The sequence below is a fragment of the Lithobates pipiens genome, unplaced genomic scaffold, assembly GCF_037356315.1.
Source record: "Lithobates pipiens isolate NorthernLeopardFrog02 unplaced genomic scaffold, aLitPip1_a1.2 Scaffold_23, whole genome shotgun sequence".
NCBI classification, from domain to species: Eukaryota; Metazoa; Chordata; class Amphibia; order Anura; family Ranidae; genus Lithobates; species Lithobates pipiens.
Genome location: NW_027507785.1, coordinates 198,492,322 through 198,507,539, shown reverse-complemented (window position 1 = coordinate 198,507,539; position 15,218 = coordinate 198,492,322). Strand labels below are relative to the sequence as shown.

At 37.0% G+C, this 15,218-nt stretch overlaps 1 protein-coding gene across 8 annotated transcripts in view; it reads left to right on the top strand.

Moving 5' to 3' along the window:
- LHX9 (LIM homeobox 9) overlaps positions 1 to 15,218 on the top strand; it is a 76,155-nt gene that overhangs the window by 10,412 nt on the left and 50,525 nt on the right. For 6 of the 8 annotated variants that reach the window (XM_077452752.1, XM_077452750.1, XM_077452744.1 and 3 more), the window contains exons 3-4: positions 5,264 to 5,466; positions 9,345 to 9,706. In XM_077452752.1, coding sequence (XP_077308878.1) covers positions 5,264 to 5,466; positions 9,345 to 9,706 — 565 coding nt within the window. The remainder of the gene's footprint in view (positions 1 to 5,263; positions 5,467 to 9,344; positions 9,707 to 15,218) is intronic. The other 2 variants (XM_077452751.1, XM_077452747.1) reach the window with 1 other exon arrangement.

Sequence of the window (15,218 nt, the reverse complement as noted above, 5' to 3'; positions counted from 1 at the left end):
GGAAAAATAAATCATACATTTTACCTGAGCTTGCTCACATTGTTAGTGACCAGTGTAACAGTTACACTTTAAGTACACCATCCCCCAAAATATGCATAGCACTAACCATTTCCACATGCAAAAACACATAAGAAACTAGGTTATTGCCCCTAAAAAAGTAAAATTTTCAATATAATCGCAAAAAAAACTTTATCCTAAACACCAGCCTAGATTCTTTGTCTAACCCAAGTCCTAAACATATCCCTAAAACTAAACGTAACCCCTGAACCTAAGCTTACTATACCCCCTGTATCCAACCTTAATCTGAACCTACCCCTAAATCTAACCCGATAACACTAAACCTTACTAATAATTTTAATATTGAAAAGGAGTATCTTGACAAAAACTGTATTATCAAACCAATAATAATGGCAAATTATACAGAATGTGTCTTAGCACCATAACACAGTAAATCCAGTCTTCTCTGGTTATTTATTGTATTGGTCTTTAAAACATTGCAAAGGTCCTTTTTTTGGCCCACCACACCGTAAATGTATTTTTTTGTATACCTTTATGTGATAAAAAACACATAAACACGCTAGTTTTATAGTACAAAGGACTTTTGCTTTTACTTTACTGCACACATTCTGCACAAAAACACAGCATTAGCTATGCACATATATAATTTTACAATTTCCCGTAAGCATTGGACTGTATCAGTTAACCTTGTGGGAAAAATCTCTAGCTGGATTATAAATGAGACAGACTGTAGTGTAAGTATGAAATAAAAAAATGCATCTAATTGATTAACACTAATAATTGAATCAGATTCTACAGTAAGAGCTGTAATATGATTTTTTGGGATGTTTTAATAAGTGTATGGTAAAAAGTGTTGAAATCCGCATTAGGCATAATGTCCTAAATATTAAAACTTCTTCAAATTAGGTCCCTTCTTCAGCACCAGGGAAGAGTGGTACCCATAAAATGTACTGTGTGGGATGGAGTTATGCAAATAGCTGTGCAGGGGTGGAGAAAGGACTCAGTGGTTTACAAGTAAACACACAACATTTGTTTTTGTACAGAAGGATTTTATTTTCCATAAGTCTGGAGGTAGTTAAACGGACCCTTGTCCTGTAAATGTAATGGAACACCTATGCAATTTCCATTTTTTTTTCTTTGTGGATGAAGACTCAAATATCTGAAGGTATTTTCCAGACATGAGCATAAGAGAAATATTAATGTTGCTGGAACCTTTTACAAAGGCCCCCTCTTGTATTAATAATTTTTAGGACATTATTAAAACATAATCAAGCAATACAGTCATTTGGTTAATAAGCAAACATCAAAAATAATCCTATCGATATTTTAAAACGGGTCTTACACTTTGAGACAATAGATTGTTTTATTGTTTCCAATATGAGAATTTTAAGAAGCACCTGGCAGCCTCCCTTTTCTAGGAGTGGTTCTCACTATTCCCTACAAGGTTATCTGTGCATAAAAATATGCTGCGTACGGCCAGTTGCATGTTTTATTTATGACTTAATGTTTATTATATGTTTATTATAATTAGACTGTTTTTTAATAATGGGCAGAGTGTTACTCTTATTGCCAAAACCATTGGTGACAATCTCAGTACTCTTTGTTGAGTCTTTACATTGAAAACTTAGTCTCCCCATGTATAACACCAGCCCTTTTTGTGCAATGATGGGAACCCAGAATTCTGAAGAGGCCACCAGGGACCAGGGGCAAAGTGTCCTAAATTCCAGGGGTGGAAAACTGCTGTTTCACTAATTTATCATTTGTTTTAGCCATAGAAATGTGAAACACATAAAACAAAAGAGAAGTAACTTTAAATTATTTATATAATGCAGTTATTTCTTTTATGATGGTACCAGTTTTGTTGTGGCTAGTCCTTAGGTGGTGAGAATGGCCTAGGGGTAATGAATTTGTAATCTGGTCCTGATGTTGCCATCATTTATATACCTATATACACATACTGTATACCATGCATATACAGTATATACTCTAATATTCCCTTTAAAAACAAGAAAATGCTTCAAACAGGAAGCGTTAAGCTACATACTAGTATATTCAACCTGGCCAGCACTCTTCTGCTAATGGCAGTGCCCAGTAGATATCTGTTTGGCACCATAAACAGCGCAATTTTGGTTTGATCTGTGTAAAATTATAGATTTTGAACAAATGGTGCTCAAGGTCTACTGCTTCCACAGTCTACACACATACAAGATTTCACATTACAGATAAACCCAGGCCAGTTACATTGTATGTTTTGTGCATAGTGTATAGAGCAGCAGGTGTTCTCAGCTGAAGAGGGAGCATGTGATTGGATCAAGTGCCACTCACACCCAATCACATGCTGACTTCTTGGTTATAAATGGTCACAGTTATAGACTCTTCTGGCTAAATTAAATTAATGGCATTGGCTCAATTAAATGAGCATCTACAAGCAAACAATGTAACATTTAATGCAATGTTTCTGGTCTAACAAAAGGTTGCTGAACCTTCTTTGTCTGCAAAATGACTTTCCTTTTAAACTTTCATGGAGATGCCAGGAATTTTTAATCAGTCTTTTATTTAATGTTAGCTGCTTTTATACTATCCAGGCTCACTTCATGCTGTTAACTTCTTTTATATGCATGCAAAAAGCAGTGTAGTAAAAAGCTAAAAAGTAGATGTATGAATATTACACATGAAGTAGAGACCATGATAATGCCCTCTTACACCTTATTCATGGTATGAATGAATGCAAATTGAGTGATGTTTTAGAAGAAGGAAGGAACATTACTATTCATTAGTGGTGATAAAAGCTAGAAAGCATGATATAGTGATATAAGGCAAGATACAATTAATGTTACATAGGTGACTGTCTTACTTTACCCAACGTATGTATTTCAGTTAACAAGTGTACATGGAGGGTCTCCTAAACTGGAAAGTGAGCAGGCACTTAATTATATGTTTTGTACAAACATAATACAAGACATCCAATGTCAAATATTTCATATGCCACTCCAGGCAAGATGAGGCTCTACACTCCACCATCACAACTCAGGTGCTGGTTCGGCTTGTTCCCACTAAAGCAATTAGTTGTACCAGCACCAGAAATGATGCACATGAGGATGTAAAATAATATTCTTCCTTTATTAATATAGCCAGCAGGAACAGGTTATTTTCTGACATGTTTCATGGTAGGCACAACACTTCAAAAAATAATGCTCTCCCTAGTGCAAAACATGTAAAGATAGAACCTGTTTCTGCTAATTTTATGAAGGACAAATGATGTTTTGCATCTTGGTGTTCACCATTCCTTTTGTTGCTGGTACAATTTGTAATGTAAGGTATGTTGCATCAGAAAAGTCATGTCTATTTATAGCCATCAGCCTAGGAATATCTCTGGGTATAAAAGAATATACAGGAATGATCCACATCGTTTCATACACTACAAACAAATAAGCCTTACAGTATAGACATCCCATTTCAAGACCCTGAAGGCTGTCTTGATCAAGGTGAAGGGGAGGAGCCCAAAACATAATGTTCCTGTTTTATATAGGAGCACTAGCGGTCATTCATATCCTCACTTTGTGAGCCATGTATGGTAACTATCCCTCAACTATAGCAAATATACTTAACTATCCCATAATTGTCAGACATTTCTGTTTAGAAACTAAAATCTATTGTAAAAAGTCTTTATGGTTTCCCATACAGCAAATAATATTAATATGTTACCTGCCCTCATCCCTTGAATGATGCCACTATGTTGGTTGTCTCATGCTGTCTGTTAAACCTGTAGTGGCCAAAAGAAGCCATAGGAAGACCTGAGGAGCATTACAGATATAGCCCTCTCTCCACTTGATGTGTCCTTGCATGGTGCTGTGTACACTCAAGTATAAAGTATATCAAAACTGCATAGCTAGTATTACCTTTTACCTCATCTTTGTCTTCAGCATTATATACATACTAGACAACATTAAACTAGAATAAAAAACAAAGCCAAAGCTACAAAGAGAGAGAACAAGTCAACAAGTTCAATTAGTAAGTCACAGGGTGCATGCAGTACTGCCATGGTTTGACCAAAAATCTACCTTCCCATGCAGATATAACCTGTTCAGTAACGTGGACAGATTCACACTGTCAGAAATGGGAAAATAAAATTGGTCTCAACTCTCAAATTTGAAAATGGCCCAAAATTTGATGTGTACTTTGCCAACACCCCTGGCAAATATACAGATGCAAAAGGTATGGTGTAAAAATGGTGGTCAAATGAATTACAAATAGAATTTAGAAGAAAGTCCAAAGATTTATCACCCGTACATAAAACATAATGCCCTTATGTGATAATGTAATGAGAGGCCTCTAAAAAATTTCAAAGATAGCAATTCCATAATACATAGATGATAAATGCATGGAGAAAATAGGCTCCTAGATTTTATGCAAATTCTTCTCAGTTTGGTGTGTTGATGGTGTAACTTCCATCCAATCGCTGCCATACAACTCTGTACTGAATTTAATATGCAGTCTTTCCTTACAGACAAATCTTCATGACCCAAATTGTGACAATGAAATTAACTTACTATAGGAGGCTGTTCACTTAGAAATGTGAATGCTTACTGAGCTTAACAAATAAGGTGTTTGCTTCAATCAACCTATTATGTCAAAAAAATTGTGATATTTTTTAAAACTTTTTTTTAGTACTTACTCCATCCACTACATCTACTAGTCAATCATCAGTTCGTATTTATTGCACAGTCCAAATAACAATGGAATAATGCAATAAGTAGCAGTGAATTAGAGATCAGCTTTAATCAGTTTCACATATTGTTAAAAGCTGATCCATAATCCATAATCCTCTGCTGGGTTGCTTCATTTTTCTCTGTTATTACAAAAGCTTACTGATGGCATAGATGTTTGGTAGCAATCTGTATTCTATGTTAATGTGGAAGGATAAACACTTCTACAAATAATTTAATATTATATGCAGTAACACATCTATCTTACATCAACACCGTAATTATGTTATACATTCATTGGTAAGTGCAGAATGTGGCGAATAATAGTTATAGAAATAACTGATCATTACCCTTACCATTGTTGACTAATATATATGGCAATTTGTATCGAAACTTATTAGATAATAATAAAAATGTATTGTTAAAAAAATATATAACCAATCATGTATAAACTCTGTGACAAGCATGGATATCATTTGTTCACCATTTGCCATTGTTTATTGTCTGTACAGTAACTGTTCCTTTTATTCTGACCACAGAGAATGCCACCACTCAGCCCAGAGAAGCCCACTCTATGTGCAGGATGTGGAGGAAAAATTTCTGACAGATATTACCTCTTGGCTGTAGACAAGCAGTGGCATCTACGCTGCCTGAAATGCTGTGAATGTAAACTGGCCTTGGAGTCAGAACTGACTTGCTTTGCAAAAGACGGAAGTATATACTGCAAAGAAGATTATTACAGGTACATTATGGAGTATAATGTGCTTTCAGATACCTGTGTGAAATATGGCCTACAGTTTGTATGTACAAATCCATGTTGCCACATGTCGCTGAATAAATGCCATTAAGGTTTATAATACAATAGTGTCACACATGAGTGCCTTGTGCTCCATGTATAGCACCCAGCTACCTTTAAAATTGCTTACAGCAGCCTTGCAGCAGGTGCTCAGTACCTGTCTCTACTAACAGGCAATACATGCATGTTATAGAGGCACACAGCCATGTTCAGGATGTCTTATTTAGAGATGATTTTGCTAGTGTGTTTTTTGTTCATACTTAGATTGGCTCACCGTCATCACCTATATATATAAAGCTCATTGTCAGGGACATATTAAGAAACATAAATGTCTTTTTAAATTCAGCTAGTAGAGGGCGGGCCAGCACTAGGACCCATTGGAGCCTTACTACAGTGAGTATGTGCTGATATGCTGACATAATGAGAGAGCAGAGTGGTGACCTTATCACTGTACTCCTCCTCTTTCATTGTCAAATCAGAAAACTGGGGTGTTCCTTGACCCCACCTTAGTGAAGCTGTAATGGAGGTTTCATACCTTGTTATACTGCCTTGCTATGATCTGTGGTAGGGAAGTCAGATTGCAAAACTGACTGAATGGAGGTACATATCTTTGGCAGAAAAAAAGAAACATATGCTGTATATGTATTTCAACTGTGTACTTAGCTACTTGCATAAAGTTCAGCTTCAGAAGATTGAAAATCTCTCCATTAAAATCCATTTTGGCTACTCCCATTCCATTGCAGTTTAAAAGTTTTCTGCTTGTTCATATACAGTAGGGACAGCCCCAACACTCATATCCCAAACAGATCACATTGTCAGCATTATGGTTTTCCTATTACATGTATTTAGCCAAATCACAAATGAAATTTCACACTTGCTTTACTCTCATGAGCGTATTTTAATTCACTGTATAGCAGAGCAAGAGTTTATTACTGGGAGATTCTGACCTCTCTATCACTAGCAACAAAAATACCCTTTAAAATTCAGAGACATAGAGCAAACTGTGCTAAAAACCCAGTGGTCTGCACTCTACACCTCTACGTGAAATTAGTAAATATAAAGAAGAGGTGGTTGGGTACTGGCCTATTAGATGGATCAGTAGTTATGTTATATCCGCAGGCCTTTGCAGAGTTATACATTTAAGGGTTATATCTACTCTCAGGTCAGCAAGGCTAGATAAAAAGATCTATAACTACATAAATAGCGCACAAGTGTCATCTTACTGTAAACCTGTGCTATTCTATTTCAGTAAAAGCACAAAACTCAATAAAGGCCTAATCTTGAAAAGAACACTGAACTTACTAGAGGAGTAGATGCTATTCACTTAGCAAAGAAAATGATTTACTTTAGTGAAGGGGATGAACCTGTGCTTGCTTTGAATGTTGCTTTGAATACCCAATTGCGTATAAAATGGAAAAAAAATTGGGAAAAAATATATAATTTTTTTTCTAGTATATAATTGGGTATTCAAAGGGAACATAACTTCAAAATATTCAATAGCATTCTTTTATCAAATAAAGCGTTTACTTTGAAAAGTTACATTTGCTTTGCTACTTGAATAGCCTATCCTTTTACAGGGGTCTCCAAACTATGGCCCTCCAGTTGTTCAGGAACTATAATTCCCATCATGCCTAGTCATGTCTGTGAATGTCAGAGTTTTACAATGCCTCATGGGACATGTAGTTCCACAACAGCTGGAGGGCCGTAGCTTGGAGATCCCTGCTTTAGTAGAACATCCCCATTGAGAAGACCAGGGTAGGGGAAACTGTTAGTTTCAATAGAACTAATTTCTGTGCTCCCATTCCAGTTGCAAATGTTCTACATAGAGCACTTCAAAGCTCTATCTTCATATATTTATCCTGTTTGTACATGTGTTGGATTGCGCAAACTTTATAATAAATAGACTATATATAAACATGCATGCTCATACCTTCCTCTTAAATTACATGTACATAAACTGTACATGTTTATAAACTAAGCAGGCACTTATAATGCCTGAAATCAAAGAATAAAAGAAAGACATAATAACTTACCAAGATCACATTATTTTCTGAGATTAAGGACACCGCAAAAATGGCTTCAATTTGTGTAAATGCTTGGAGAAATAGAAAATCATTTTCATCCGGTTTCCTTTTAAATAAATTACAATGTAGAATAATAAAACATGGGCTCTTGTGTGTAGCTAGAGGGAAAAAGGACATTTTGACAAAAAATATTTTTCATAGCTGGAAATTATCAGTAGGCTTAATCATCACAGTTAAGTTTCAAATTTTAACAAAGAAAATGTCCTCTTTCTATAATATCCTCTTTCTATAAAGGTAACATGGACCCCAACCTCATTTATTAAACTGCCAGAATCATTAAAATTGTTTAACAGGGAACAAATGAACAAATTAAATTTTTTGTGAATTTGTGTTTTCAATGACAATAAATCCTGTCTTATTGTTACTTGCCTCTTTAGTGTCTGTCTTCCATGATCTCATGATCTTATCCATCCCACATTTAAAAATTCACACTGCCATTTTCAAAATATACGTCATTAGTGGCCAACTTCACTTTTTCTGGTTTTCTGTGCTGGCCCACCAATGTTTTCTATGGTGATACAAATGCTGTTTGTTTACGCCTTACCATTGCCACGACTTTAGCAATGGAAGTATCATTACACCACTTGTCACTCTCATTTGTGAAGCCATGGCAATGTATAAACAATAACAATTTGATGATTGGGATTTGATGAAATATTGTAAGTGCTCACAGTTTACTTACAAGAGCTCCCTGAAAGGCATTGGCTGCCCATCCAGCCAGCCCGGGGGCAGCAGGAAGGCACTGGTAATGTCACCAGTGCCTTGAAAAAACAAACATTTAAGCTTTCAGAAATAATGTTAATTTATGCCTATAAATTGACCATGTTCAGCATGCAGAGCTGACAATTTTACAAAATCTGTTTTTAATCATGATTTCTGATTTTATTTTTTTAATTTGACTTAACACTGCTTTTAATATAGAGCACCCTTGCAAGTTTATAATAAGCTTGATGATTCCCCTTGAAAGATTATAATTTTCTGTAATATTGTAAAATGTAGCAGAAAAGAACCATCTCTGATCATGAACTCCATGAAGCATGCAATGTTTTACACTGCTAAATTTTAAGCATATTACATATTTTCAGTATTTTAACCAATAGCATTAGAATTTTTTAGTTGAGTTTAAAAGTGGCAGGCTGCCAGTAATTCTATGGGTAACATATGCATATCCTTTTCTCAAATTTTAGCTGTAATGCATGTAATTTTTGCATCTCATTATTATTTTTCATTATGGTTTGAGGCACTAAGAGAAATTAAAACACATAAGATTCAATTCACAAAGCTAATACAACAGGACATGGATCCATATTTTATAAAATGTGACAGTTATTTTCAGCTCCAATGAGATTTGAGAATTACAATCACATAGATGAAAATAAAGATCCTCATTCTTGTGTTAAGGCTTTGTCAATAGACTTTGACTATTATCGGAAACAAAGTCAAACTGACGTATGGTTCAGTTGTATCTTAGTATTCTACTGTATGTTATGTTATGCATACTGATAACTGCTATTGATTCATAGAATAGTTAATGCGAATCATATGTTTATGAGTACAGAGGCAGGTTTATTTAAAATATACTGTGTGCCATTTGATTTTTAGATATAATATGCAAATGTTATCTGGCTATTTAATGGGAGGAAAGGAATAAGTTAGCATACAAGGGGTAACAGCAATTCTGTATAATTAAAAAAATGTTCGTATTGACCTGTTGTCAATCAATGTTCTGTTTGTCTCCAGAAGGTTTTCGGTGCAGAGGTGTGCTCGTTGCCACCTTGGTATCTCAGCTTCAGAAATGGTTATGAGAGCAAGAGAGTCGGTCTATCACCTAAGCTGCTTCACGTGCACCACTTGTAACAAGACCCTGAGTACAGGAGATCATTTTGGCATGAAGGAAAACCTAGTGTACTGCCGTGCTCACTTTGAGCTCTTGGTTCAGGGAGATTTCCACTCACAGCTTAATTACACTGAGCTCTCTGGCAAAGGAGGTGGGCTGTCTGCGCTTCCATACTTCACCAATGGAACAGGTGCAGTGCAAAAAGGAAGGCCCAGGAAGAGGAAGAGCCCGGCCCTCGGAGTAGACATCATGAACTATACATCAGGTGAGCGTGCTTAAAATCTTAGAAGCCCTTGTTATGCAAATCTTAAGATACTCAACAGTTCAAGCTCAGGCACATGGCCGCCCAGGGCTGTACAATGTAAAGTTTAGGCATCTTTCCCCACCCAGGAGGCACAGATGCTGTGTACAGCTGCCCCATTGACAAGAATGGCTGTATTTGGCTGTAGATAGATATACACTGGTACTTCTGTACAAACGTAAAAAACCCTGAATACAGACTATTTTCATTCAGGGATTTATCTCTGTATACATATGTGCGTCTACACAAGTACCAACCTATACCTGCGTACAGCCATTCACTTCTGTGTGGTGGCTCTATGCAGCTCCAATGGAAAAGGAACTATGCCCAAACTTTATACCATCTGGCTCCATCTGGCCATGTGCATCAGCCCACTTCTGTTAACAAAACATGTCTGATGTTTACAAATGATGGCTCATTCAGAATTAAAGTATGTACTGCTCAAGGGGTTATTTGAAACTTGCCAGAAATATGGAGGCTGCTATTGTTGACTTCCATTTTAAAATGCTAGTTGCTTGGCATTTATCCTGACTTTCTGGTTCCAATACTTTCAGTCACTGGGGAAGATTTACTGAACCTGGTGCAGCTGTGTATGGTAGCCAAATAAGCTTCTAACTTTAGCATGTTAAATTAAGCTTTGCCAACAAAACCTGGAAGCTGATTGATTACTATGCAGAGCTGCGCCAAATTTCGCACCCTCCAATTTTAGTAAATAACCCCAACTGACCCAGAACAACCACAGAGATCAGGAAAGTCAGAGACCCCTACCTGCAGAAATATTTAGTTCAGTGACTCAAAGTATTAAATGTTTTTAGATGTCTGTATAAGATATATGTGGATTCATTTTGTGTATATTGACTGGAGAAAATGAGTTTGTACTACAAATAGAATCAGTTCTATTTGAGATTATCTTGTGGTTGTTCATATTCTGATTTCTAGTCTCTGTATTCTACAATTTATACTTATCCCCCATCTATACAGTATACAAATCTCAAAGTTTTAAAGCAAGATGGTCAATATGAAAAACCAGGCATGTATAATTTTCAAAACATGTGGTCACCTCCTGCAACCTCCATGTTTCTCTCTTGCAAGGTTTTCTTTAGTATCAAACTGGTTTAAAACTGGACTCCAGGCAAGAGGCTAAATACACTGATGAAATACATATAAGGGAGCAGTCTTTCATGCCAAAGGACTTGTATTTCTGTCATTCCAGTTCTGAGATTCACACAGCCCTGGCACACAACACAGCTCTGTCTAGCTGACTAGGAGACATGATTTTTCTCTGCAGCAGTTAAGTAACACGTGTAACTGGACAATGAAAGAAGAATCAGCAGACTGTTGAACTAATATCTGTCACTCTGCTCTCTCCTGCTTTCAGCGAGTTACATTTTAGCACATGAGTGTTGCAGCACAACTGATTGGTTTTGTGTGCCTTTTCTCCATCTCCTAGTCTGAGTTCTGTTGTAAGAGAACTGGAACTATCTGATACAAAGTCAAATTCATGTATTTACACTACTGGCATTTTAAAGCATATTTCAGGGATTATAATAATGAATACCGAACTGTATTAACGTGTGTCTCCTATAAATGCCTGGAGTTTGAGTTCAATTTTATTTTCTAAAGCAACCTTTCTCAAACTTTTCAAAATGTAGGAACCATTGAAATAACTTTCTGGTCTCAGGGAACCCCTGGTAGTAATTGCTAATATCTATAACTCATGGTACATTAGTGTGATGGTCAGTGAGGGAAATGATGCTTACATTCGGGGTCATTAGGAAGAATCCCTCCTTACAGATAGCTAGAAAGATTATTTGTGTTAGTGTTACCTGTTCTATGAGAATACCAAGTATCTCCCAAACCATATGTTAATATAAATATGCTTTAAGTCCAGGTGACATAGAGTAGAAGAAAGCAAAGCAAAGCATATTTTATAATATATTCACATATTTCCATGTTCTGTGAAAGCTATGTGTATGAGTTTCCACACATAAAGGTGTACAGAACCAGGAGCTCCTGACTGTTCTGTGCACAATGGTTCTATTAATTTAATTGGATGGATCCATACAGAATACAGTATTGTACTTTGACATTAACAGGGGCACCGACACACAATCTACATTACAATTATGTTAAACTGTGATCTCTAAATACCAATTATCACTTTCTCAAAGTATCCATTACTTTTAATACATGTTATTATTGTATTACTACCCATGTATGTATTATGGTATATTGACAGTATACTAACAATATAGATGTAATTGCTAGATATAAAATCATTTTTAAAATATCTTTAAATACATTATCACACAGGGTCTAAAAAACCTGATTTGATAACAGTGTAGACTCTGGTTTACATCAGTATGCAGCACAATACTAAATACACTTCTATTGTGTTGACATGAAAAATTTAGACCTTTGCGTAATTTTTTTTTTGTGGTGGTGGTAACTGTCTGTTCGCTTGAAACAATTGGCTGGGCTAGGCTTAGAAGGACCATATGTCTTTGCTATAAAACAGGTGGCAGAAAGCTATTGCCAATCAATGGGTCATTAGTGTTACTAACATAGGCTCTGGCTGGAATTGATAGAGAATGGCAAGTTCACTATCAGCTGTTAAGAAAATATTTTACCAATATAGCCAAAATATTAGCAACTGATAGGGGCCTGGTTTTATTGAGTTATGTGTGTTTTGTGCTTTTTAAGTATTTAAGGAATATAATATAAATTGTAAAGCGCAAGTACCTTTCAGATATATTAAAAAGTGTGTACGGTCTTACACTTTTTTATTTAAAAGGCAGCCACAGCCTGAGTAGAAAAGCTTGTGTCCTGCCAGTATGCTGTAAAGTGGGAAACGTATGCTGGCCATGCATGGGTCTTTTTTTTTGGCTGGAAAAAATAAAAAAGACCGGATTCCTCCATCCACACAATTGAGGTGGACATTGTATTCTGACAGTGGTGACTGATCAGCATCGAGAAATATTTCCCAAAAAGCCCATTCAACAGAAGTTAATTGTTAGAACTGGTCATTTTAATCTATCTATGGCCAGCCTAACTCTCTGTGTGAAAATACTGATCTCCTTACAGAGGCCGACATGCCCCCATTACTAAGTCAGAGCTACAGCTCTACAATCAGCAAGAAGCATGAGCTTTGTAAATAGATCACTCCTTTCCCACAAAGAGGAACTTATTCTACATTCATAGCAAAAGACAGGCTTTTCTACTCAGGCTGTTGCTGCTATCTAGAGAAAACAAACTGTAAGGCTTTGTACACCTTTTTGTTTTGATAGACCTTGAATGTATTTAGCTGACTTAAACCAAGGGTTCTCTTCAGTTTTGATATCCTTTGGAATTAAACGATTTGTAACAACAGTAGATAGTGAAGTACCATGGGATTGGTACAACCATGATTGATATTTTACTTTTTTTGGTAGACAATGAAAAAAAAAACTAACATAAAAATATCTCCAGAGCCTTTCCTATCCTCTGGAACGCTCTACCTCAATCTGTCCATCCGGTTGTCTCCTACTCTGTTCCCCTTTAGGTTATCCATGGAAACTCATTTCATCCCACTCTAGTTGATTGTAAGCACTCATGAACAAGACTCTAATAATCCTCTTGTATTGTATTGTGTTGTAATTGTACTGTCTCTCTTTTATACCATAAAGAGCTAAGTAAACTGATATATATCCTATATAATAATAATAATAGTGAAAGTAGTAGTTTATGCTTGGAATAAACATTGAGCAGAGGTAGTGAGTCAGTCAACAGTAAGTGGATTCAAACATGCTTGGGACAAACACAGATCTATACTCAGGAAAAAAAAGTGAAAAATGGGGTATGTTTTTATTTAAACCATCTGACAATTTGTTTAGACCAGGGGTGTCCAAACTTTTTTCAAAGAGGGCCAGATTCGATGAAGTGAACATGTGTGAGGGCCGACCATTTTGCCTGACATTCTTTGAACCATTAAAATTCGGTCATTCGAGCACTCATACCTGGCCCAACAAAAATTCTTGTGCCTTTGTCGCGCTCGTTTGCCCGACACACAGACGCATGCTCTGTTCTTTAGGGGTACCGTTAAGTCTTAATGGTACCCCACACATTGGAAACATGGGGTGCTTTTGGTGCAGCGCAATTAAAAAAAAAAAAAGCTCTGGGACTTCTTTCCCTGCATTTTTGTGGGTATGGAAGCCCATTGAAATGCATGGGCTGCCCTACACACAGCATGCAGCCATGCAGATGTGAGCCAAGGGCTTATTGGAGGGGCAGTAAAACTACATGGTTGAGCTGTTTTTACCACCCCCAACTTCTCCCCCTTTAGCTGCAGAGGGAGCAGCTGGGGGTGTACACATGCTGTGGCTGCAGCTGGAGGTATGCTCAGGGTGAATGGGCCTGCACTGCAACTACCCCGCAAATGTGTGGACTGCACAGTTGCGGTATAGTGATGCTACATTTACGGGCTTAAAACAGGTGGTAAGGAGGCAACATAATGCCTCTTTACCACCTTTCAAATGCCTCTAAAAAGCGATCTGTATATGGATTGCTTTTCAGAGGAGCAGCAATCCTGGCTGCTATCACACACACAAGCACCACAAAAGCAGTTCTGATGGTACAAGAATGGGGGGGGGTCTGGATTAAAAGTAACACACATGCATACACATACACACAGACATACACACATACAGACACATGCATATACTTACATACATACAGACACATGCACACACACACATACAGACACATGCACACACGTACATACATACATACATACATACAGGCACATACACGCACATACATACAGACATACATACACACACACACACACACACACACACACATACATGCACACAGATACATACAGACACACATACAGACACACATACATGCACACACATACAGACAGACATACACGCACATACATACAGACACACATGCACATACGCATACATACAGACATACATGGAAACACACACACATGCAATCATACATGCACAGACACACACACACATGCACACACACACACACACACACATACACAGACAGACATGCACACACACACATATAGACACACATGCACACACATACATACAGACATGCACACACATGCACAGACACACATACATACAGACACACATACATACAGACACACATACATACAGATACACATGCACACACACACATACATACATACATACATACATACACACATGCACACACATGCATACAAACAGACATGCACACACACACATACAGACAGACATGCACACACACATACAGACACACATGCACACATACAGACACACATGCACATACATACAGACACACATGCACATACATACAGACACACATGCACATACATACAGACACACATGCACATACATACAGACACACATGCACATACATACAGACAGACATGCACACATATACATACAGACACACATGCACACATACAGACACACATGCACACACATACATA